Source organism: Channa argus, chromosome 15 (genome assembly GCF_033026475.1).
Source record: "Channa argus isolate prfri chromosome 15, Channa argus male v1.0, whole genome shotgun sequence".
Classification (NCBI taxonomy): domain Eukaryota; kingdom Metazoa; phylum Chordata; class Actinopteri; order Anabantiformes; family Channidae; genus Channa; species Channa argus.
The window spans coordinates 11,591,551-11,616,544 of record NC_090211.1 but is presented as its reverse complement, the minus strand read 5'-3'; the positions used below and the strand labels follow the sequence as shown (position 1 = coordinate 11,616,544).

Sequence of the window (24,994 nt, the reverse complement as noted above, 5' to 3'; positions counted from 1 at the left end):
ACTGCTTCAATAATTGTTGTAAAGGACTTAAAAGGGTAATTAAAAGATACTCTAAACTCTTAAAATTGATATTTTTAAACACAGATGTTTATTTAAAAGTTATTGCTGTTGCCTTACAGCGAGACATTCTCCAGAGTGTGGAGTTTGCATGTTCTCCCTGTGCTGCATTTGTTTCGACCTGATACTCTGGTTTCCTCCCACAGTCCAAAGACATGCATGTTAGGCTAATTAATGACCCTAAATTTCCCATATGTGTGAAGGTGAATGGTTGTCTGTCTATTTATGTCTCTTTGTGTTGGCCCAGAGAAAGACTGGTGACCACGTCTTGTTAGAGAATTAGCAGACTAGATGAAAAGAGAGGAGGCACACATAGTGGGAAAAAGAGGAAAAATCCAGATCCACCATGTAGAAATAAAATAGCTGCAACTCTGCAGTTGGGAAAGACTCATTTATCCTCTCTTATTTATTCTGAGCCAACTCGAACAAGCCCGTGTTCACCCAGAGTAATATATTTATTATTCATAAACGGTTCATATCACTGATAACATAGAGTACTTCGCAGGTTATTACATGAAGTATAGAAAAGATTTGTGCAAAATATAAGAAACAGGACTAGTGCATGACTGAAGAGATGAATCACATTCATTTCATCTGTTTGATACAGTTTTATTATGAATAATAGATGTGAGGTAGATTCACACATTTTGATTACTGAGGTATTTAAAAGAATGGCAATGCAAGGGAGGAGCTACCTCGGGATTAGTAGCACTATGTCTCTGGTGTATTTTTTGGTTTTATGTTTGTTTGTTTGTAAGTATCCTGTATTCAGTTGAAAAAGAAACAGCCTTAGTTTCTCGTATGTGATACAGTATATAGTATCTTTTGTTTGCTTTTCTTTGGTTTAAAACATTTTAAGATGTTGTCGATTTTGTCTTCTTTTGTTGCCTCAAACATCCTCCCAATTCTGAATATACTGTAATTCTTGGAATCCTTCTAATCATGCAGTTCCTTTGTTACTTCCTGACACTCTCCAGGGAAGTGGTTTGCCTCGATGTTGTGATAGTACACTGACTACTCATGAAGGAAGATGTAACACACAAAATTTAAGAACATTATAAATTAAATAACATAATGATACAACAAATGCACTTCTTAATCAGCTATGAGTTACTGATGTAGACACAAGGAGAAACAGGTCTAAGATTTACATTTAGGTACTTAACAGTACTTTAACAGTACTTTGCCCTTGTGAAAAGGGTAAGACAAAAATCATTCTGTAGAGTCAGGGCCTGTTAACTCAGAGCAAAATTTAGCTTAGTGCTTGTCATAGTGTGAAAATGATATGCCTTTAATGAATGCCCCAGAGTGACACAGAATACCAAGTAGCAAAGCAAACACTCTTATTGCCAGAATTCGTGGTTTAAAATTGTCCACAACTTTATTCCACTTAAAGTTTGTTTGAAAGCTTAAATGCTGTTAAAAAAGCATGGTACCCCACATTTAAACCCATCTATCCTTCCCATTTCCAACACAGACCCACTAAGGGACTTGCATTGCATTATAGGACACAGTCAAATTATTATATGAGATTGAGTAATAATTTGAGAAAACACTAAAGCAATGCATTGGGATGGACAAGGGGTAATAAGCTTTAAGGGAGGATAAATTATAAGCAGGTTTATGGCTGGTGAAAAAAAGACAATTCACAAAATTTCTGCAAACGAAATATTCTTTCCATCCGCCAGTTTGTTAAAGTTGCTAAATCTCTCATCAGGATATCCACTTTGCTGAGGTGCATATTTTCCAGATGTGCCTGGCTTAGAATCATCAGCAATGTGTCTCACCACTCGCCATTTCTCCCTCTGTGACTTTAAGACAGAAAAACTTAAAATGGCTTTAAACTAACAAAAATACTTTAACTTTTCCTAATTCTCTGTGGATGACACTGAGGCAGGAGCAACATCCATACTAAAGACTTAATTTTCTAATCATTCTTTCTTAATCATGTCTTCTTGCTCAGGGATGTCCTGCTTTACCCTCACTTCTCTGAGCATCTTGGCTAACTACTGGGTCAGATTCCGCCAATAAAAAGCACCATTCCTGCTACTACTAGTGGCCTTACTACTGACTGAGCCAGGAGATCATGTGATCCCAGGTACCTTTGCTTTATATGTGCACATGGAGAGGTATAAAATGCCCACCAAGGTATTCTGTCAGATCTATGGAGCAAGTTGGGTGTTTTGTGATCCAGACATCCATCGTCCTCATCATCTTCCTCTTTGTTTTGTTCAGGTGAGGTAGTAAAGATGGTGCAGCTGGCAGTGATTACCAGGGTTTCCTGTATGTACTAGTTACACCTTTGGTGGTCAGGGAATGTACAAGAATAATGTAGATTGTGTAAGTAATTGTGTGGTGTTGTGTTGTAATTATGAGTCTCTCCTGCATTATAGATCAGTGGGATTGTGAGGCAGCTGAGCCAAAGCTCTTTGGCCCTAACTCATGAGAAAGATGGGCTGATTTTTCTGGGTTTAGTTATGGCTTTCTAGAATCAGATCTTGGACCCGTGGGTTTACATCTTACTGAGGTGAGGAGTTTGTTTCAGAGTTTGATCTGTTTTTACCTACATTAATAGCACTTATCTCTTTTGCAGATACAGGTTGGGAGGCCTTCAGTCTGCAATATTGAGCTTGTTGCTTTTGGACTTTTTCTCGTGAACACTAAAATGAATTATTTGTTGCCTGTGTGTTGTTAATGTAAGCTTGGCGGAGCTGGGTGATGTCTTTTTAACAAGCCCAGAGTCTGCAAAGACACGGAGTGAATGAGGGATAGAAAGAGAGTTTCACAGTGTTTCACAACATTTAGTTAGTAGTCTGTGCCAGTGCTACTATCAATAGCGGCCACCTGGAAATCTAGTGGCTGGGCAATTGGGCGGGTTTATTATTGTCCAATCAAAATTAAGAAAAGCTTGACAAGCGCAGGGTTAAACAAATGGCTTCGCTGCTGGAATAGGTTCACACCCGGGACGGGCGGTGCTTCTTTGGCAGTGACGCTTCAATATGGAGTTCAGAAAATAGCCTGATTCACATTGCATTTTTGTGTGTCTCATTCTGATTTCGGTCACTCATACCAGTCGGGGGCAAAGTATGAACTCTCCCCTGTCGATACCAGCCGTCTGGACCCGTCTATATACTTGTGATATATTGCCGAATATCATTTGCTTACAAAGTGTTTACTCCTAACAAGCATCCGCGTGAAGTAGTGCGTAAGTTCCACAACTGTTGTAACTCTTGAAAACAACCGGATTTCCTAAAAACGAAACACTGCAAATCTTCTCAAAGCTTTCCACATCCGGTGGAAATTTAAATACTCGATACCTGACGCGAAAGAAACTAAATAGAAACTTGCGCCGACTGGTGGGACGAAGGGGGTGAAAGTGGACGTCGCTTGTGTCTGTCAGCCCGTAGGTAAGCTGTGAACAATGCATGCTTGTGTGTTTTCTGCTGTAATTACACGTTGCTAGGTTATGTATCCTGAAGTGGCGTGTGTTAATGTGTACTGATTTATATGAGCTCGATTTATATGTAAAAACCTGAACCAATCCTTGTTCAGGCCGTTCAAATTATTATTAGCAAACTTTAAGCTAAATGTTTTTTTGTCTGTGTTTGTGCTTGTAAATGACACCCACAAACGCTTCAACTCACTCTCATCCTGTCTTGTCTTTCTCCTTTTCTTCATGACAAGAATGCACAATGCAGCAAGTGTCTCTGTCTCTCTGGGGTCCTTGGGACTCTTGCGACTCTTCGGGGTGTCCTGGTCCTGGAGTCTGGCAGCAGGCCTTGGGGTATATCTGGGCACAAGAAGCTGGAAATACTTCTACATTGCAGTACGCACAGCCAAGAGAGACCTCAAGTAAGTTGAGCAAAGAGAAATTCCGATGCTTGGGTGTCTACACCTTTTATTTGCCTTATTTCTCCACATCTTCCTCCCCTGACCCTCAACAGTGGGCTGTATGTGTTGATGAGAGTGAAGCTGGCTTTATGGCGCTATATGCGCAATGGAAGCAACATTCCTTCCATCTTCGCCCAGACAGTGAAACTCCACCCAAACAAGCCGGCGCTGATCTATGAGGCCACAGGAGAAACCTGGACCTTCACTCAGCTGGATGAGCTGTCTAATGCAGTGGCCCATTGGGCAAAAGGTCAGGGCTGGGTGTCCGGAGATGTGGTGGCCCTCTTCATGGAAAGCAGGCCATTACAGGTGGCACTTTGGCTGGGTTTGGCCAAGGTTGGGGTGGAAGCTGCACTTATCAACTTCAACCTCCGCCATGATTCCCTCCTGCACTGTATTGGGGTGTCGGGGTCACGAGCTATCGTGTTTGGAGCTGAGCTGGCTGATGGTAAGTTTGTGGTAAAATGGCAAGAACTGATGGAGAAATTAGGATATAAGTTTTAATAATGTATCAGTTGATAGACTCTTATATAGTCAACAAAAAACTATGACTACATGGCTATTGCAAGCAAAACCCTACAATACTGATTAACGTCGGCTAATAATTTGCAATTAATATGTTCTCTGTAACATAATGTGAAGTCATCAGTATTTTGTCCTTTGGTGTCACATTGTTAATGTTTGGTTTGTGTCTCTGCCATGTTGTTTAACCATTTACTTGTAACATTAGTTAACATTCTGTGTGTTTCCCTGACAACACAAAAACATAACTTTCTATTCTTTGGCCATTTTTATATTGATAGTGTAAAAAGGGATTTATCTGGTTTATTGACATTGTAGAGTAGCTTCAGAATTAAATCATAATTTGTTAGTTTTAACACCTTTGCTTGACATTAATGAAGACACATTAAGAAATGTAACTCTACCTACATAATATGTCCTTATTTAAACCACAGCACTCCAACAGACCTGACTGGTGTCTTCTCTTCCCATGTCCTTGTTGTTCCTCTTATTGAATATCAGCCTTGTTGGAAATCACCTCCTCCATCAATCAGTCCATGGTACGGTTTTGTACAGGAGACCTAAGTGCAGAACACCTGTCTCGTCTGGGTGCTATATCTCTGGACCCAGTTTTAGCATCTGCATCCAGACATTCCCCTTCACCTTGTGTTCCCCCCAAAGGCATGAATGGTTAGTACCTTATCTTCCACTGAACTCTGACTCTGTTTTAGACTTGATGAGTAAGTAACTTTTATAAGGATTCATTCTGAGTGGGTTTTTTCCCTCCATTCTGATCTTACAAAGAGTATGCCCCACAGTTATTATTTTTTCTTATCTTGCTGTCTAGTTTCTAAACTAAAATGACTTGCCTGTTTTTATTTAACTTAAGCTAAATGAAGCGAAAAGTTGACGGTCCTAAACTTCAGGTTATGAGTTATTTTAATTTCAAGAGAGAGATTTTGCTGTCTGGGGTGGGTATAATGGATGGATTCATATGTACATGATCTGAATAAAAAACAATAAAAAAAAAACAAACAACATAAAAGTAAGATGTAATTCCGCATTAAAAGTGTAAGTCTTGAGATATTGGCTACATAACACAATACAGGTATGGATTTCCCATGCAACTAAAGGCGGAATAAAAACAGGCAGTATTTTGTTACCAATTTTTGGGTTTACCAGTTCTGCAGTGAACAAAATGCTGTGACACCTTTTTTATTCTCTTCTGCAGACCGTCTGTTTTATATTTACACCTCTGGCACTACAGGGATGCCCAAGGCTGCTATTGTGGTTCACAGCCGGTATGTTTTCTTGGGTAACCATTCACAAAATCACACACTCAAGAATTGTAATGATAAATGTCTGAGAAACCCTTCTGTTTTCACACAACAGTTACTACAGAATTGCTGCTTTCGGGTATTTCGCCTTTCGCATGCGCCCTGATGATATCATCTATGACTGCCTTCCTCTCTATCACTCAGCAGGTATATGACAATAGCTTTACCTCTTTATACGTAGATAATGTTTACCCTGCAGTTTGCATAACTGAAGTGTGAGCCTTTTCATCTTGCTAGGCAACATCATGGGAGTTGGTCAGTGTCTGATTCATGGCCTCACTGTGGTAGTGAAGAAGAAATTCTCTGCCAGCCGTTTCTGGGAAGATTGCATTAAGTACAACTGCACTGTAAGGGTTTATGTTTGAAACATATTGAGAAGTTCCACATTTAATAAAATCCACCAGTTAATAAAAAATGTTATACATATACTACCACAAGTAACAAGATCGCTTTCCCTTCGTAGGTTGTGCAGTATATTGGTGAAATCTGCCGCTACTTGCTGTCTCAGCCGGTACGGCCATCGGAAAAGGGCCACAAAGTTCGCCTGGCAGTGGGAAATGGGCTGCGCCCCAGCGTGTGGGAGGCCTTCACAGAACGTTTTGGGGTGGCACAGATTGGCGAGTTCTATGGAGCAACTGAATGTAACTGTAGCATTGCCAACATGGATGGCAAGGTCATTATTCCCAATACTGCTTCTTCATCTTTGTGGATAAAATGTGAATATGAGCAGAGTGTAGCTAATTATTTTTTTCAGGTTGGAGCCTGTGGATTCAACAGTCGCATTCTCCCAAATGTATACCCCATTCGTCTGGTGAGAGTGGATGAAGACACCATGGAGTTGATTCGTGACAGCCAGGGCCTCTGTGTGCCTTGCCGCCCTGGTAACAACTAATTAATGATTTCTTGAAAGCTTTAAAAAAAAAACATTGGAAAAACAATATTACACTCTTTTATGTCTTGCAGGGGAGCCAGGGCTTCTGGTAGGTCGTATCAACCAGCAGGACCCGTTGCGGCGCTTTGATGGCTACGCCAATCAGGATGCTACAAGGAAGAAGATTGCTCAAAATGTCTTCAAAAACAATGACTCTGCCTATTTATCAGGTTTCCAATTTTCGTACTTACGTACATACAAATTATCATAGCATTTACATTGCATTGTAACAGTTAACTCCACTAGCTGTGTTCATTTAAAAATATGCAAAAATTAACAGTTCTTTTAAATAGGTATTTAAATCCAATCCTGAAAATTTAAACCCTGAAAAATAATGGCACTGGAGTATCGTCACAGTTCTTTTGTCAGTGATTAGTATGGGTATTATGATTGTTATGCCAGTATTAAACCAAGAACGGCAGTTATTTGCTTTCTACGTCTACACTAGGTGATGTGTTGGTGATGGATGAGCTGGGCTACATGTACTTCCGGGACCGAGGTGGGGACACATACCGTTGGCGAGGAGAAAATGTCTCAACCACTGAGGTTGAGGGCATACTCAGCAGTCTTCTGGGTCAGACTGATGTGGCTGTGTATGGAGTGACTGTACCAGGTGATACTTCAGTTTAAAATATGCAAAAATAAAATATGAAGTTACAGCAGGGCTCCATGCACTGCTCTTAAAATCATGTTGGGACATAAATATTACTTCCCTCTAATGCATATTGATTATTACCGTTTTCATCACAAGTACTTATCATCATGTTTCATACCAGGTGTGGAAGGTAAGGCAGGCATGGCTGCTATTGCGAACACCACAGGGTGTTTTGATTGGAACAGTTTCTTGCAGAAAGTCCAGCTAGCTCTTCCTCCATATGCTCGCCCTGTGTTCCTGCGAATCTCCCCACATGTAGACACCACAGGTAAACAATCCTTTTAAAAAAAATATCTCCCATGAGGCTGTAAAAATTTTAACCATCAATAATGATTTTACATTAATGACCCATTTTATGCATCTCTATATCTCTGCATAGGTACATTTAAAATACAGAAAACCAGGCTACAGAGGGAGGGATACGACCCACGTCTTACAACCGATCAGATCTACTTTTTGAACACTAGAGCTGCACGTTATGAGGCTGTAGATGAAGAGCTATATAATGCTATATCCGAGGGAAGAATGTCTCTATGACAGGCAGACTGTAGCAGGTGGTCGTGGTGCCTCAGATAAATACTATAGAGAAGAAGAATAACGTGCATATGGGGGTTGTTGTGTTCAGTCAGACTTAGTGCACCACATGCTTACATTTTAACTGTTCATGAAACAGTGTTAAGAGTACTACTTACGTAGAAAAGAGTACTGTTATTTTTTTAACAATTCGAGTGACTCACCAGCACATAATATGAGGGCATTTATTCCCTTTAACAACTTATTTTTAATTGAAAACCTCAAACAGCTTTTGAGCATTGCTGCACAGTTTGTCACACAATCCATTTCACATAGGAATATGTTACAATAATGTGATTAGGACAGCAGGGGTATTATAAGTCAGAACTTGTTACAGGGTGTATGAAATAAGCTGCAGCATTAATTCTGTGTAAGTTTATGCAACAATTGAGTGAGAAGCAATGGTGTTACTGCCACATGTTTGGTTGAAACTGAATTATCAGACTAGAGTACATGCCACTACTAGATCAAACACTAACATAGCTTTTTCTTTAATAGAATGGAAAATTAATCTCTCTTGTCATCTTTGAACTTTTGAACAACACTGGCATTGATGTGCAAATGCTTTTTACAGTATGTGCCTTTATATGAAGCCTCACATCTGTTTGTATTTTTATGCATTTTCTTCGAAAGCAGCTCAAAGTGTCACAGTAAGGATTTTGTGTCATGCAAAGCTGAGTTCAGTCATTTATTGTAACACATCTTGTCAATGTGGTAATATATAGGTGTTAAATATTGTGAAGCTATTTTACAAAGTTTAAATCTCCCACACTAGATCTGTTTTGTTGTAACTCGAATTAAATATTTTAAAACGTGTATTGTATGTTTCATGTTATTCATAAGCTGGTGAATTTTTGACATTGATGGCAGTGTAATGCTGTAACGTTACCCTGCATTCTTGCAATCACTTACAAAAGACAAATTATCAAACCATTAAAACCTTAAGCAGTTCTTAATTTCTGTCACTTTGGGTTGTTTTTTTTTTTTTTTTTATAGAAACCGTGTTTTGCAAGTTGTGTCAAAGATGAATCAGTGGTCTGTTGACAAGGTTATCCTGGTTGGTAGGATTTTCAGTGGAAACTCTTTGCAGGCAGTGCAAAAGTACGGAAAGGCTCTGGGTGTGACGATATCCGTGAAGGTGTAGAGGGGTGTTCGCTCACTGGGGTCATAAAAGATCACCTTGCCTCGGTCCATGTCTAAAACTACCCTTATCACTTCTGGCTTTTTGGTCATGTTCAGCGACTGCCATGGTGCTGTACAGGCCTTATGCTCTCCATTGCGAAACCTAATTGTCCAGAATCCCTCTGCCGGGGTCAGCACATGCTTACCCTTCCTGTTGATAGACTCGCTGGCTACTCCTAGCACCCAGTAGGTGTTGTCCCTAACCTGTACATCCCAGCTATGGCGCCCAGAGGAATAGCCATCAGCAGCCAGCATCTCAGCACTGATGTCAAAGCGTTCTGGATTGTCTGGCAGCTTGAAAATCTGGGTAGAGTTTTGCACAACTGTGAGATCCTCTGAGAGGATAAAGCAGCTAGCTGCTGTGTTGGGATCCACAATAACCGGATCTTGCGAAAGAAAGAGGCAAAGGGTTTAAGTTAAGTAAGTAAGGCAGGAAAAACACTGATCAATGAACCAAGACTACTTTTTGGAGAAACTTACTGTATTTAATGATACTCTTCATCTTCTCCCACACTTTATATTTCAGAGAGCCCAAGTGTTTAGCTACATCTATTAGTGCATCAGGAATTATTTGTGGATCAAGGGATCTTTGCCAGGTTCTGAAAAGATAGTATAACCATGTAGTTCTATAGAACTTTGCTTGTGAAGCTACATAGATTAAAAAGCTTAAGTGAATTTTAGAAAATAAAACTTACCTTCTTATTGTTTCCTTGTAATTCTGAAAACAAAATTGGAAGAGAACAACTTGGACTAAGGACGTGAACATGAAAGTAAAACAATTCACACAAATTGTCTCCTCTACCTTAAGAAATGGAACATCTTGAGATTTCATCTCCTGTTCTGCTAATACGATGGTGTTGGAGAGAGATGTCATCTCATTAGTCATCTCCTCAATCATCTGGCCAATCATCAGATTCTTGTGATCTTCATCATCTTTCAAAGCAGAAAGCCTTGCAGCCTCCTGCTCTTTCAGGAAATTGTGAAGAGCTTTGAATTCTTCTTTGATCTGCATTTCAGTGTGTTCAGCTTGGTTCTAGAAATACACATGATTGACAGGTAATTGTTGCCTTCACAACTGCTTAGTATTTTCAAGGTATCACTTTGTACTGATAGGACTGACAGTACCTTAATATGTTCTGCCATTTCTTCACAGACCGTTTTTGCTTTCTTATAGAGCTGTAACTTGTCTTTCAAAGGAAGCAGTGCATTTTTCAGTTCCTCCTACAGAAGTCAGTGACAGGGTATTAACACTCATAATGAGGTCAGCCTCCACGAGGCCACGCTGTCATCACAGTATGGAGCTTTTGGCTGCCACATAATCCTACTGTATGTGGCAGCATACACTGTAAATAAATTAATACAGAGGGTTTCTTGGTCTCAAGAGAAGGCCGAAGAGGGCAGAGGGAGAATGAATGTACTGTCACAGAAACCTTGTGGGAGTCTAGTTTCAGTCCTGTGAGGACTGCAACAGCAATGGCAAACCAAAAATATAAGTCTATTATTAGAATGTCAGTGAACTCTGCCAGACACCTTCATACAGTACATACCACTTTATCACTTTATTTAGAGAAGCACAAATGTTGTAAGAAACTTCAAATCCACGAAAAAACAATAATCTGTTTTCTAAATGTGGCAAGCTCTACATTAATACAAAGTTCAGACACTTTTACTGATGAATGGTCGAGAGCCACTGACATTTCATTTGTAAATTTCCCACTCATCTGTTGTTAGGGTTACAATGGGTACAAGTCACTACAGACATCTATCAAATTCTACACTGAGTTTGTTATTTCAGTCAATATTTTCATTATCATTGTTTGAATTATCAGCAGGAAAACAGGTAAATGTTTTTAGGACTTCAAGGTTTTCCAAGCAGCTGGTATTTGAGTTATGCAGCTCAAACAATGAAAATGTGCTACAGCCCTGTGACTCTGCTTACCTTACAGTCATGAGCACCTTCCCCAATGGCATAGAGCCTGTGTCCAACGTGTGCAGCTGCTTTGCTACATACACTACATATCGGTTCCAAGTCCTCCAAGCAAAACATAGTAAGCTTTTCTCCATGTTCTTTACACGCCTGTGGGTCATTCCTGCTCCTGTCTTCCTTAAATGATTGACAGGCTTTCTCCAGCATTGTGTTCACCACTATTTGATCCATGGAGGAACGGCGCCAGCACAGAGGACAGTAGTGTGAATTCCCACTGCCTTGTGTATCCCAGCTGTCTTTTAGACAGGCTTTACAGAATCTGTGTCTGCAAGTGAGCACCACTGGTTGACTAAAAATATTCCCACAAATTGGACAAGAAAGGTCATCTTCAAGATGAGCACGCCTGGTAGCCATTCTTCTTCACAGGGCTTTGATGACAAGGCAGGATCGAAGACCCCTCCCATGACACTGGAAGCCTACCCAATTTTGACCTCAGGAATAAGTGTTAATACCTCAGCTCCCCAAGGCATATCCTGTGTTATACTGTGTTGTGTCAAGCATGCACATTGCAGATTTTCAAATAAACACCACAAACTCAGAATAAAATGAATTGTGTATACATTTAAGAGGCTGTATCTATGCACATAGGAGCAGATAAGTAAGCTGTTGACCTGAACATGACACAGGAGAGTGATAGTTATTTACGAAGTATGTTGAAACAACAGGGCACAGCGTAATGAAAGAGTTTATTGAGAAACAATGTCCAAAACAGGACTTGGCAAGGATTATAAATGTAACTTAAGGTCATGCTGGAAGGCCTGTTTGATTCAGGGAAATTAACCTTAAACTGCCTTTTTTATGTTTCACTGTTTAAATCTTCAAATTATTCATTTGTGGAACTACAACTAATTTACCGATAAATAGTTTCTACTTGGCTCAGATTTAAATTATTGGGAAAAGACAGATGGATTCGTTTGGTTTCTATGTTGAAGCTGGCATCTCACTGAGATACAGAGACAAATAAAAGACAGTGAGTAGGTCCCCAGTCAAACTTATACAGCACATAGACCAGTGAGCCCTTGGGAAGGAACAGGGAGTCCTCCTGAAGAGCCTTTATGTACCAGTTTTCTAAATCTACTTCTAGTTCATAGCAGTTTGTGTCTTCATAATGGCTGCCTCTGAAAATACCCTTGCCTTGATTAGTCATTTTTATATATAAGCACTGTACATCCTGCAACGGATACATATACACATATCATGCCCTTGATACTTTGTGTTAGGCTGAATATATTTTTTGATTCATCTTGCCTCAAATGTCTCCTTTATTAGATACACTCTTCCTGACCTGCAGCAGACAGGCTCCAGGTCAGCTACATATGAAACAGTGTAGCTAACAATATGTGTGGAAGTCTAACTTTCTAGTGAAAGCAGAAATGACATTCGTTAGTGCCAGCTTGTGCGCAGAACTGAAGTCGCAAAAGTTACCAACCTAACCAATGCAGCAGAGAACCACCTGAGCCAGTAAGAGGACACACACAGAGCAGCAGGACCCATCAACACCCTGACATGCATATTAAAGGGAGGTTTTCAGCCCAGTTTTGATACAATCTATTGTGATGATCAGCATAAATACCCAAATTATAAAAAATTAATTAAATAGTACAAAACATTCAAATATGATGTATAATGAGCCTAATTATGGTACTAACTTGAAATCTAAATACTGACTGAACCTTTTTCCAAAAGCTGCAACTTGTGTAGGGTGTATCCGACAGGGGAAAAGAACATTAGTTGCATAATGTTTTCTAATCTTTCGCTCACCCACACTTTTATCCAGATGGTTAGGATGACATAGCTTTTATTATAGATATTAAAAACATGTAAAATGTATTTTTTAATCATATGATCTACTTTATTGATTTTTACACAGCAATGACAAAAGTGAGAATATTTTTAAAATTGTTAAGACAGTGTATAAAAAAAACATATTAGTTAAAGAATATGTAAGACAAAATGGAATTAAAAGCTGGGGGTAATGCAAGGATGATCTTTTTGAAAGGTTGCGTTAACCAACAATGAAAATGGAAAGAGGTGTAACAACAAATTCCTACCCAGAATTTATGTCAGAGTCTCCCCCCTCCCCACAGCTTCTAAAGAAAATCTCATGTGAGCTGCACCAATAATGTGCACATGACATTTCTTTCTGGCTGACATGAGATTATGGTAAACCTGAGCAGGTCAATTCATACTTTTTAGCCATGAAAGTACAGTGGTTCACACGAACATTAATAACAGAAGAACAGAATGTTCGTTTAAACAATAAAATGCTCATCAATTTCACTTTACATTTGAACATTTCATAAAGGCAGGCATGATTTAAATGTGAGATATGACCAATATATAGATATTTTATGTACATTTTCCAAAAGTTCACATGAAGTTGTAACTTGTATGTGCTTCTTGTGTTAAATGACATACTCCTCCGTATTAGTAAAGAGATTTACAAAGATGAGTTATTATTAATATTTTCCCAGTGCTTTTTTATACTCACTTAATACTTTTTGGCTTCAATATCATATCAATAATTTTCTCCAGTACAATTTTATATATTCCTTCTTTCATTAACATTTTTCTTCCCCCTTCCCTCACTGTTCTCACTGACCACCTGTCACTATGACTTCACATCAGCTTCTTGTCAGAGTGGTCAGAAGCACGTCCAGAGCGCTGGTGTCGAACCTCTAGGTGTTTGCTCTGGACACGGTCAAAATGTTGGAGTAGCTCATTGTAATCCATCTGCGTAGAAGAGGCACGCCTGGAAGCCATTTGCTGTTTTGAGTCCATATATTTGGACTCATGGACAGTTCTCATGAGCTCTGGGTTAGGGACACACCGCAAGCGATGGGAGAGAAGCTGAAAGGCCTGGCTCTGTGGCAGCAGCATCAGTAGACCATACAGTGCCTTAATCAGATATGGGTTGTTCTCCACATCCAGGAGCTGTAGACGCAAGTATGTGAAAATGGGGCTTTCTATCAGCTGCACCAGTTTGTCAACCTCCATCAGGAAGTCTACTGTGACCTCAAGATCTCCAAACTTCTGGATGAGATCATAGGCGTGTTTGTAGTTCTGTGTGAGGAAACAAAGAGAAACAGTAGCCACTGGGTTGTGGCACCAGGAACGATACAGGCAGCAAAACAAAGCACAGCTCTCTTGAGTATGCAGGTCTTTAAGCTGGTTGCGTAACTGGAAAAGCTCAGCAGAGGTAAGCAGGATGGTGTTGAGCGTCTGAACCATAGTGGAGGCAAATTTTAGGTCTTCCTCCTTCAGCAGGATGTCAGCCATCGAGTGGAAGATGTTTTCTGCATGAAGCAACAAACACAGTTGCCTGATAATGAAAGCTCCTCTGTTCTCCAGAAGCTTCCTCTCCAGACTGAAGCGTTTTAGAAGGTTGATCATGAACTTGTAAAAATAGGAATTCATACTTGGAGTGGATGGGGATGAATCTGCTACTTTGGTACTGTGCTGCTGCCCTGGCTTGGCACTCTCAGGGACCTTGAGCTCCAGCTTGTTGTCAGTGCTGTCACAGAGGCCGGCTTGGTCTGTCTGGCCAGCAGGAGATGATGCTATTTCGGCTAAAACTTCCAAATCTTTCAGTATCACCTCATCAGACTCATCAGACAGTGTTTTAAGCAGCATGGGGAACAGGCTGTCTGTGTGGCGGAACATTTTGCGAGGAGTCTTGATGTAGAGGTGATAAAGCCATTTCAGCACAGCTATACGGGTCATCATGCCAGTGGACGAGTCACGGAGATGGCGATCCAACACCTGGACAATACCATCCAGGTCCAGAGTTACCTGCAGCCTGTCAGAACTAGCAGGAGTGAAGAAGCTGATATTACTCAGACCAACAGACTCTTGTGATGCATTCAGCATATCATTGTTGTCTGCCTCTGTCTTGGGCTGGCCATCTTCCCTTAACAGCGAGCCTGTGCTGCCGCTTCTCTCCTCATCATCATCCTCATCATCTTCAGGAGTCACCAGCTTCATCAGACTGTGATTACATGCACTGGCAGCTTCTTTCGTATTCTTCTTTCTGTCATCATAGGATAGGCAAGGCAGCACTGCAGTGAGGATACCAGAGGAGTAAGGTAAAACCACTCTCCCTGCAAGCTGAATAAACTCTCTCATCCAGTTCATAGCAGTCAGCTGGATCAGATCATTTGTGAGTTTGGTCTCATCTGCAACCTGGCAGTGGATGACCAGGATGTTGGCCATTTCAGCAAATTTTACGCTGGAAGGAGTTTTCTTAATCTCCTTCAGAAACTCTCCCAATACCACCTCACACATCCTGCGGATCTCCTTGCTGTTGTCTCCCAGGATCTGGAAAAGTCCATCCAGGATCTCAGGGAGGTAGTCTAACAAGTTGATATCCGGCACAGACTCTAGAACGTGGATCCAAGAAATAATGAACTGCCTAGCATATTGATTATTAGAGTAGATTCTCTCTCTCAGCAGGGGGACAAAAGCAACTAAGTCAAACTTGTTACTTTCTGTCACTATGTCTTTCAGCAGTCTGTCCAGGAGTTCAGATCCGCTTTTTACATTGGGGTCCGGATCTGCTGCAAGCTTGCTGAGGCCATCAAAGAGGAGGTTGAAGTGGGGCAGCACAGCCCCTCTGGCCACCTTGACAATATTATAGAGAGCCTCACAGGCATAGTAGCGCAAACGACTGTCTGAGTCATTAAAACACGTGAGCACAGGCTCAATAAGCTCCTTGAGGTACAGACCCGAGTCCTTGCCGAGGGCGATGGAGCAGGCTGCCAGTCCAATGAGTCCCCCTTTGCGGCTGTGGGGGTGCTGGGAGAGGGCAAATTCAGAGGCCAGAATCTGGATCACATGTCTGATTTGAGTAGAATTGTTCTGAGCGACAAACTCCCGTACTAGTTTTTCAATTTCTAAGGCTGCGACTTTCCGCTTCTCGTACAGTTTGTCATTCAAAGCCCTGACAATGTTGGGTGTCAGTGGCGAAAAGTCCTTCTCCGTGTTCATGATCGCAGCTGCGGTTGTATCAGATCCTGCCTATTGAAATCTGCGTCTATACGCGAGAAAGCAGAATGCATTTATAAATAGTTATTACAGAAAGCTAATCGGTTTCTTCGGTGAACCAGGAAGTCTATAACACAACTCAGCTGACCAGCTACATCCGCCGGATATACGTAACGGTTGCCACTCATATTTGGGTCCCGCTTTGCGAATGCCGTTAGCTCTAATTAGCTTCATTAGCTGCGTATTCAGCTAATTCATGTTTTCATCGAATACCACCTAGAATAAACGCCTTTTGACATTAAACTCTCCCCTTTTTATTTTGTCGTTGAAAAGGGTTGTTTTAACCAGCAACAACGATGGCCAGCCGCCTCTCTTTTCACTCCCAGCTCTCCTCCATCATGGAGACGTTGGCCAGGTCTGCCCTCAGTCAGGTATGCAAATTGGTGGATGAAGACTCGGCTGAACTCCGGCTCGAGTTGTCTCGCCTTTTGTTTGCTAATTCTGCTCTGGCGGAAAAAGTCAACAGTCTGGAGTGCGAGCTAACGATTGTGAGAAGCAACGCCCCCAAGTTGTGTAAAAGTTATCGCACCGTAGGTGTTCAAACTGCCTGCTACAGTGATGGGGATCCCCATGGTACTTATGTTTTTGCTTTCACACTAGCGTAATCCCAGATGAGGTGAAAGTAGATGATATGAGTCCCTTCCGTGTTTACTAGTGTGTTTTCTCTCTTTGCTTTTATTGTATGACTTCTCAGTGTCTGGGCCTCCCACCATAGAGGGGATATTTGGAAAAGACTGGTGTATGAATCTCTGGAAAGACAGAGACCCATATAGTCTGGAGAGAGTCACAGACTCATCACAGTCTTCTGATAAGGTGAGAGGACGGTTTGCATAAGTATTTGATTCTTCTTAATGGGCATAAGTAATAACTGTATTTGTATCTGTACAACATGTAGTACAGCAGATAATATGCAGGTATAATATGAAGTATACAAACATTAGAATACAATGCAAAATATCTGTGTTTATAGATATCAGCAGCTCGGCTCCTGGCTAGAACCGGGAACTTCAGCCACATTACTCCTTGTCCTGCATCTCTATATTAGCTCCCTGTTCATCTTAAAATAAATTTTAAGATTTTACTGATTACTTATAAATCACTGCATGGTTTAGTGCCATCCTATATTTCTGATCTTTTAATTCCGTATATGCCATTACGAAACTTAAGATCATCAGTGTTTGTCTGTTCCAACTTCCCAGTTAAAAACCATGGGGGATAGAGCATTTTCCATCATGGCTCCAAAAGTATTGAATAACCTGCCTGAGGAAATCAGGCTCTCTGACTCAGTGTCATCTTTTAAGTCTCGTCTGAAAACGCATTTTTATAGATTTGCCTTTCCTGAGATGTGAGATTCTTGTTTTAGTATAAAAAATAGTTCTTTTTTGTCTTATTTTTTTTTTTTGTCCTTTCGGCTTATCCCGTGAGTTCAGGGTCGCCACAGCGGATTATTGTCCGCATGTTGATTTGGCAGTTTTTTACACCGGATGCCCTTCCTGACGCAACCCTCCCCAATTTCTACCGGGCTTGGACCAGCCCTGCACAGCTGGGGAGGGGAATGGGCTGTTTGGGGTTCAGTGTCTTGCCCAGGGACACTTCGACATATAGCCAGTATATATCTATATCACTTGATGTATTTTACGTTGTGCTTTTCTTTGAGTTTATATTTAACCTGATTTTATTTATTTAATTATCTTTATTGTCCTTTTTAATGTACAGCACTTTGTACTCTGTTTGATAAATGCTTTATAAATAAAGCTATTATTATTATTATTATTATCATTATTATTATTATTCAAAAGAAAACTGTGCATGCACGAAACCTGGGAAAGGCAGTTTACAGATGTCTTACAATATCAATACAACTTTTTTGTTTTTGTAATGGGGATTTTGATGGCACTATAATATTACACTCTGGAATATTAATGGAATACTGATAAAAATATGAGCATAGAACATTTTTTCTGTGTTGTAGTCTTTGGCAACACTGTCTGACCAAATTACTGTGACTGAGATCAAAGAGGAGGATTATGTGGAGGATACTGCTGTCAGCTGTCAGCAGGAAACCCTCAATACAGAAGGTAAGGAAGTGAAGGAGTGTTGGCATGCAGAAGTAAACACTGCATATTTAGCAGCTTTTAGAAGTTTATTAAGCTTGTGTTTATATGCAACAGAACATGAGGAAACTGTCCCTGAGGAACCAGAGCAACTGTCAGCCAGTTACTTGGCTGGTGGCAGCACCTGCAGCCTGCCATTTGATCAGGATGGGGACCGGGTTGTAACTGCACGTGGCAATGTGGAACCGTCCATACAGCTCATATCCATTACTGACACAGAAGAGGCCTTCAGCACCCACATCATTCCGATTGAAGATGATGACGACGACGATGATGATGATGATGATGATGTACAATTTGTTGAGGAAAGCCAGCAGGAGCCAGCACTAATTGCTGCAGGTGTGTCCAGCCAAACCAAGGAACAAACATTAACAGCAGACAATACTGGCGACAGCACTTCTCCAAATAAAGATTCTCATAATGACTTTAAAATGCCCAATATTGGCGTTACCAGAGATCCAAACAAAAATAAATTCACATGCCAAATATGTAGCAGGACATTTTTCCACAAGGGCACTCTAACACACCACATGAAGTCACATAAGTCAAACTTCTGCAACATTTGTAAGCAGCATTTCCCTCATAGGAACAAGTTAAACTCACACACCTGCGTCCCTCCAGTTCCCTCTCTGAGAGTCACAAAGTCATGTGAGCTGTGTGGGAAGACCTTTGCAAACCCGTCAGCTCTCAGGATTCATTATGTCGTCCACACAGGGGAGAAACCCTACAGGTGCAGCTTATGTGGGAAAGGGTTCACCCAGAAAGGCAATCTGAAATGTCACCTACGCATCCACACTGGAGAAAGACCATTCCGCTGTGTTAAATGTGGTAAGACCTTTACACAAAAGGTCAACCTCAACCACCATTTAATGGCACACAGAAATCGTGAGTTTGTGGGAGACAAGCCTACAGTGAGGAGACATCTTAGAAACATAATGACCTAAACCTGTCAGAGACCGATTGTGGGATCAGTAGCTTTATTTATCTGAATGCTTCATGTTCTGCTCCACACATTTTTCCATGTTTGTAACGACTTGCACTCTGCAGTATAGTGCGTAAATAATCAGAATCAAAATGTCATTTTAATAATGTACTTATTTTAGCCTTTAACAGTTCACTGTCTTAAATTTTGTTTTTACAAAAAAACACACACGTCCACTGTGATTAAAATTTTATTAGACAGATAGAACTGTTCTTTTAATGTATAATTTTTTTTGGACTAATCTAAAAAGGCCAAATTTTCCTTTAACTGAAAATCTTATTTAACTAATTTAATCTTTACGTATTGGGGAAACAGGTCCTAGCAGAAGCCAAATAAATCCTTAGCACAATTAATTGCACTAGTTGATGACTGAAATTACTTACATTCGGGAAAAAACAATAACAGCTTGTTTTTGTACAACAATGTTGCAGCCATATAAATACAATTTGGAACAGTAACTGTAGCTTATATTACACCTGAACAATTTCCGGAATTCATTTGAATAGTGTGTGTGTGTGGCCAAGTCGCAGCCACACAGTCATGTTTTGTGTGTTTTTTATATATTTATTTTTTTTTGAAGAGAATGGCCTGTGCACTCTGCCCAGTTGAATGGCAAGAAATGAAGTGTGGCATACAGAATCAGAAAGCAGAGGTGAGACTTGCGAAATGAAGCGAACAGAACTGTTTTACTTCTACATCGTGAAGAGGTAGTTTTATAGGATTTTGTTAGATGTGTGCAAACAATAGAGCACTTGTCAAGTAATTATTTTGGCATCTGATGAAGCAGGCCTTGAGTGGCCTGAGATATGACATTGAGGTATGTATAACATGTAACCATACTGTATGACAACATGCAAGGATGAGGTCAAAGTTTAGCAAATACGTCTTATCTGATCTATGACACATGAAAATTGTGGCACTAAATGCCCTCAGCCTATCAAATAAACCAAAACCCAATCATTCAAACAGTACATTAAAACGTATATTATCTATACACTTTTCTTCCTAATGCTAACAGTCCACCGAACCAACTTAAGAATTTACATCTTTGATATAGATGTGGTATTTCATATGTACATTTTTATCCACATGTGAGGTTTGTGTCAACATATTACCACACGGGCTACTGAACTTATTTATAGTCAGATGTCTCTGCAATAACTAAGTTCCTGGTGTGTTTGTCAGCCTGTCAGTTAAAACACTGATGGTGATTTAAACCGTACTTGTATGCATAACATTTCCCACAATCCACGCAGCTATAAGGCTTTTCACCGGTATGTGTTCGAAGATGTATGTTTAGAGAGCTTTTCTGAGAAAAACTTTTGCCACAGTCTAAACAACTGTATGGCTTTTCTCCGGAGTGCACACGCTGGTGCAGCTTCAGGTACGTTTTCTGAGCAAATCGTTTCCCGCAAACTGAGCAGCTGAATGGCTTCTCGCCGGAGTGTCGCCGGATGTGGACTTTTAAACTGCTCAAATAGTTGAACATTTTGCCACAGAATAAGCACTCAAACCGTTTTGTTGGCTTCAAAGGTTTTGGCTGAATGTTGAGTTCTTTGGTTGCATTTATGTGGATATCGTTCGTATAGTCCAAGTATTCGGCAACAGCTGAAGGAGGATTTGCGTTGTCAACCAGAGTGTTCATTGTTGCATCATCTATCAACTTGTCCATAATTGTTGGTTGAGTGCATTGTTGTGTTTGACTGTCTGCCATCATGGGGAAGTTATTTAACTCCATGGAGTGAAGCTGCAGCTCATCAACAGATTTATGAATCATGCTGTCCTCGAAAATTCCGACTGTCAAATAAAAAAAATAATTAATTCATATAAACTGTTAGGACTATAATGGATTGTATTAGAGGTTTTTTTTTTCAAACTTACCTTTTCTGTTATCTGGGAGCTTCATCTGCTGGCCAATAGGATGTTCCTCATATGTCTCTTCTTTGATAAAGATGAGATCAGGTTCTCTCTCCATCAAGTCTATTGCCTACCAACATCACAAGAATCATTCAGTCATCTCAGCTCTCAGGTAGAGCTGAGAGTACAGTCACTTCCTTGATCAAATATTCACTCACCTGTGCTCCCAAGCTTGTCATGGCCGCAGACTCCATCGTTCCTTTCCTTTGAGAGGGAACTTTTTCTTCTCTCCAAAGGTCCATGCACCAGTCCTTTCCAAAAACTCCATCAATGGCTGGTGCAGGCTGCTGTTGCTGTTCTGGAGGAAGAAGCGGATATAAATGTTGACATCCCACTGGTTTTGCACTTGGGGGTTTTCCTTTCAACACATACAACTTAAGCTTAATCCATGAGTAAAATTGGAACAGTGCAGATACTACACTTATGAATATGATTTGAGGTTGGTCTAGTCTAACGGTATCTAGTCTGTTACAACAGTGACAAACTGTCCTTTTACTAAGCTCTCTGGTGTGGCTGCACTCTCCGACCATATTTAAGATCATGTTAACCTGCAGGAAGCCGGCGGCTGACATTGTTGACTTGTGCAGGATAGGTCTGTGCCTCCCTGGCTGCTCTCAGCTGGACCTCCAGTGAGTAACATCTCTTCTTCAACGCCTCATTCTCCGTCTTATGCAGGCATATCTCGGTGTGAAGGACAGAGGAGCATTCGTCCGCCAGGTTTCCTATTTCAACCAAAGCCGCCTTTGTTAGCTTTTCTAGAATAGCGGCTAACTGGGTCCGAAAACTTCGGTTTGTGGTGTCGCACATCATCTTGATAAATAGGCTCAGTATTTCGAAATGTTGGCAAGATTCCCGGTGTAGCAACGTTGCTCCTTCATCAAATTTGTGAGAACGCTGTATCGCTAGGGATTGTGGGAAATTGCTATGTTTGCGTTTCAACGTTTACGAAGAGTCCCTGAAGGCAGCACAGTAACGTTACAAATGTGTATCTAAAAATAATCTTTAATAATCTTAGACACTCTGTAATGGAAAATATGAGCACCACGCAGTACACTCGGTGAACAGACATGCAACAACAACCTCCTGTCTGTGCTTAGTGGGAATATTACAGACATCTGTGTCTTTTTTGTTTTATGTTTTACCGGAAGTTTGAGTTAGTTTTTTAATCAACCTTTACAATTGTGGCAGTGAGCGTCACAAGAATTGCAGCACTTCATTACACTTGTTGCGCAATTATTATCAGCATAATTATTGTAAGTTAATACTATTAAGAACTGCATCACGAATTATATTTTTGTATTAAAATAATTAAATATAGGCTATTATAAGTTGTCACCTTATAAACCATGAGCAATGGTTTCAGTTTCAGTAATCAAAAGTTGTTTTTTTTCCTAGTTTGTTCTGCAGGTCATAAGTTTTGAAGTACCAATGAAAGGATCCATGAAAATCAAAGCCTGATTGATAAACTTGGTCATGGATTTGTGTCATATACAGCATGTCCCACAATATGTCCAGCTTTCTGATGTTCCCCAGTTAATAAAGGGCAGATTGCTCCTAATGAGCCAGGATTATCTATTCTCTTGAAGGGGGTTTTGTTGGAGCACTGTCCCACTAAGTGGCATTTTATACATTTATCAACCTAATTGCAATTGCTGAGGAAGAAGGGTTACCAGTTCATACTTTTTTCTGGCCTCTAAGTTAAAAAAAATTCAGCTGCTTTTTATGTATTCAGTATTAAAAGCTGTCATTAAACAAACAACAAAAAAAAAGATTAACTGATTACTTCAGTGTTCACAGTGAATTCATACAATGTGTCTCTAATAATTTTGAAGGTTTGGGTGACAATTGGGTATAAAGTGTATGCAGCAGAGAACATAATGACACATTTTTTTATTACTACACAGCAGTTGACGCACAAATGTCTGTCACATCTGTCAAATCTAGAGAAAACTTACCTTTATTATGTACAAAATGTTTAAATCAAACAACTGGTTACATTTGGCCAGTTGCTACTTTATGTGGTTCAATTTAAGAGTGTCCCACTAAACGCTGAAGTAGGTTCACTATCCAACATGTTCAAATTAGGATCTAGGTGTACTGCTAGGTGTTTTTTTAGATTACAGTTTTTCGTAAAACCCTTGCCACATTTGATACAAACAAAAGGTTTTTCTCCAGTGTGTGTACGCTGATGCATATCAAGAGTGCATTTCTGAATAAAGCCCTTTCCACAAATTGGACAGCGGTACGGCTTTTCTCCAGTGTGTGTGCGTTGGTGTGTATACAGATGCCCCTTTTGTGCATATCTCTTGCCACATAGTGTGCACCTGAATGGTTTTTCTCCTGTGTGACTTCTCTGGTGTATTTCAAGCTGACTAAAGCATCTAAAGCTCTTGCCACACTGCAAGCAGCCGAACCGCTTTGCAGCTGAGTTCCTAAAATTGTGAATCTTCATATTCCTTAGGACATTAAGGCTTTGGGAGGCAATGTTTTGAGCCAAGCTTTTCCCAGCCTCTAAGGTTGTGTGTTCAGGTGTAAGTTGTGAATTCCACTCTGTTTCCCTCCTTCCTGGTCCAGCAACAGGTGACTGGGTGTTCAGGGTAACAAAGCTCTCAGTGAACATGGACTGCTGATGTTCTGGGATGGGTTTGTGATGCTGCATCACAGCTGAACTCTTCTGGATGTCTGTGTCCACTTCTGTTCCTTTTGACAGCAAATAAATATGTTAAAATTTGGAACGTCATTGGTTTTAATGACCATGATGTATGCCACAAGCTGAATGCATTCTTCGGGTTTTCAACCTTCTAAAACATTATTTTTAAATACATTATATGAGAGATTTGAAACTACTTTCGGAACAATCTCTTGACAATAACATTTTTAAATTCACCTCTAGTCACTCAAGGTCAATAGTACGATTCAAAAAGATGTCCTGAGTAACAGTTTGCTCATACACTCATTACATGTATTTATACTCACTGTTCTCACTCGGCTTATGTTGTTCTGTGTCTCTGTTGTCCACCTCAGAAAATTCCTCCTTTACCACAATAAGTTCAGGCTGATCTTTGGGCGGGTTTGGAAGCTAATGAGAAAACAGCATGAAACACACCTCTTACAAATGAATGACACAGTTCAATATGAACTAATAATGTATGATCAGTGCAGACGTACTTCAGCTACAGCTTTCGCTTCACCTTGCAAACTGCTCATCTCAGTGGAAGAACTTGTGCTTTCCCATGGGCTCTCACTACGATGCAATAAACCTATATTAATACATCAGGCAGACTGGAGCTGGCAGTAAAGATGCGATGGAGACACACAAATCTCCAAGAATACCTTTTTATAGCAGCTCTAGTCCTCTCAGGCTCCAGGGTTCTGTTTTCTGTACCGTCTCTTACCACTGAACATATTGCTGCTGCCGCTGCGTCCTGCCCGCCACCCTGTGCAATGTAAAGCAATTTCTCCATTAGTTGCAGTTTCTCTGTGAGAGAGGCGATTTCGTTTCGCCCTCGAGTTATCTCTATTTTCAACATTTTCGACTCGATCTCCACCAGTTTGCTTATTTCCATCACAGCTGTTTTGGATAACGCGTCCATGATGGAGACAAGCTGTGTCTGGAAAGAGAAGACAGTCGACATTGTTTTTCCTAGTTGTTGTTGTCTTCTGTGAAACAATTTATGCCCCCGGTCGAGTTGTTGAAGTCTGGAGCTATTAATATTCCTTCTAAAATATAGTTACAATGTATTGTGAAGTGAGAGCTGCGGGTGCGTGAACACAAGATACGCGAATGTCTCTTCAAAACTCATGAGGTTGGAGTGGATACAGTG

At 40.5% G+C, this 24,994-nt stretch overlaps 5 protein-coding genes across 5 annotated transcripts; 2 read left to right on the top strand and 3 right to left on the bottom strand.

Annotated features, from left to right (window-relative positions):
* Positions 1-3,017: 3,017 nt before the first annotated feature.
* slc27a1a (solute carrier family 27 member 1a) lies at positions 3,018-8,761 on the top strand. Its single transcript, XM_067477798.1, has 13 exons — positions 3,018-3,464; positions 3,742-3,909; positions 4,002-4,396; positions 4,972-5,139; positions 5,681-5,750; positions 5,842-5,933; positions 6,024-6,133; positions 6,250-6,459; positions 6,541-6,667; positions 6,750-6,887; positions 7,166-7,330; positions 7,494-7,640; positions 7,752-8,761. The coding sequence occupies exons 2-13, from the start codon at positions 3,743-3,745 to the stop codon at positions 7,907-7,909; spliced, it is 1,947 nt and encodes a 648-aa protein (XP_067333899.1). The 5' UTR covers positions 3,018-3,464; position 3,742; the 3' UTR covers positions 7,910-8,761.
* A 116-nt stretch (positions 8,762-8,877) lies between these two features.
* Positions 8,878-11,468, bottom strand: trim35-13 (tripartite motif containing 35-13). Its single transcript, XM_067477799.1, has 6 exons — positions 11,067-11,468; positions 10,253-10,348; positions 9,930-10,160; positions 9,823-9,845; positions 9,608-9,726; positions 8,878-9,513 (listed from the first exon to the last, which is right to left on the bottom strand). The coding sequence occupies exons 1-6, from the start codon at positions 11,466-11,468 to the stop codon at positions 8,975-8,977; spliced, it is 1,410 nt and encodes a 469-aa protein (XP_067333900.1). The 3' UTR covers positions 8,878-8,974.
* Positions 11,469-12,942: 1,474 nt separating this feature from the next.
* Positions 12,943-16,100, bottom strand: vac14 (vac14 homolog (S. cerevisiae)). Its single transcript, XM_067476364.1, has one exon. The coding sequence runs from the start codon at positions 16,098-16,100 to the stop codon at positions 13,734-13,736; it is 2,367 nt and encodes a 788-aa protein (XP_067332465.1). The 3' UTR covers positions 12,943-13,733.
* A 148-nt stretch (positions 16,101-16,248) lies between these two features.
* LOC137099480 (uncharacterized) lies at positions 16,249-19,215 on the top strand. Its single transcript, XM_067476366.1, has 4 exons — positions 16,249-16,730; positions 16,852-16,970; positions 18,130-18,235; positions 18,329-19,215. Exons 1-4 carry the CDS (start codon positions 16,454-16,456, stop codon positions 19,213-19,215), a joined length of 1,389 nt encoding a protein of 462 aa, XP_067332467.1. The 5' UTR covers positions 16,249-16,453.
* A 535-nt stretch (positions 19,216-19,750) lies between these two features.
* On the bottom strand, positions 19,751-24,991 carry LOC137100088 (oocyte zinc finger protein XlCOF28). The gene is made up of 8 exons (XM_067477719.1): positions 24,504-24,991; positions 24,339-24,414; positions 24,147-24,249; positions 23,199-23,870; positions 21,719-22,114; positions 21,329-21,468; positions 21,135-21,240; positions 19,751-21,050 (listed from the first exon to the last, which is right to left on the bottom strand). The coding sequence occupies exons 1-8, from the start codon at positions 24,803-24,805 to the stop codon at positions 20,443-20,445; spliced, it is 2,403 nt and encodes an 800-aa protein (XP_067333820.1). The 5' UTR covers positions 24,806-24,991; the 3' UTR covers positions 19,751-20,442.
* Between the last annotated feature and the right edge of the window lie 3 nt (positions 24,992-24,994).

Bases quoted from the DNA above. Each gene is read 5' to 3' on its own strand.
- LOC137100088 (XM_067477719.1), bottom strand. From the start codon at position 24,805: ATGTCGACTGTCTTCTCTTTCCAGACACAGCTTGTCTCCATCATGGAC. The intron at 22,115-23,198 runs ATTGAACCACAT...GGGACTCTTCGT, and splicing joins GTTTAGTGGGACACTCTTAA to AAACGTTGAAACGCAAACAT. The intron at 21,469-21,718 runs GTTAACATGATC...TTCTTCCTCCAG, and splicing joins CAGCCGCCGGCTTCCTGCAG to AACAGCAACAGCAGCCTGCA.
- vac14 (XM_067476364.1), bottom strand. From the start codon at position 16,100: ATGAACACGGAGAAGGACTTTTCGCCACTGACACCCAACATTGTCAGG.
- slc27a1a (XM_067477798.1), top strand. From the start codon at position 3,743: ATGCACAATGCAGCAAGTGTCTCTGTCTCTCTGGGGTCCTTGGGACTC. The intron at 5,140-5,680 runs GTTAGTACCTTA...TCTCTTCTGCAG, and splicing joins TCCCCCCAAAGGCATGAATG to ACCGTCTGTTTTATATTTAC. The intron at 7,641-7,751 runs GTAAACAATCCT...ATCTCTGCATAG, and splicing joins CCCACATGTAGACACCACAG to GTACATTTAAAATACAGAAA.
- trim35-13 (XM_067477799.1), bottom strand. From the start codon at position 11,468: ATGGCTACCAGGCGTGCTCATCTTGAAGATGACCTTTCTTGTCCAATT. The intron at 10,349-11,066 runs GTAAGCAGAGTC...TGACTTCTGTAG, and splicing joins AAGGTGCTCATGACTGTAAG to GAGGAACTGAAAAATGCACT. The intron at 10,161-10,252 runs GTACTGTCAGTC...GTGTATTTCTAG, and splicing joins AAATGGCAGAACATATTAAG to AACCAAGCTGAACACACTGA.
- LOC137099480 (XM_067476366.1), top strand. From the start codon at position 16,454: ATGGCCAGCCGCCTCTCTTTTCACTCCCAGCTCTCCTCCATCATGGAG. The intron at 16,731-16,851 runs GTACTTATGTTT...ATGACTTCTCAG, and splicing joins CAGTGATGGGGATCCCCATG to TGTCTGGGCCTCCCACCATA. The intron at 18,236-18,328 runs GTAAGGAAGTGA...TATATGCAACAG, and splicing joins GGAAACCCTCAATACAGAAG to AACATGAGGAAACTGTCCCT.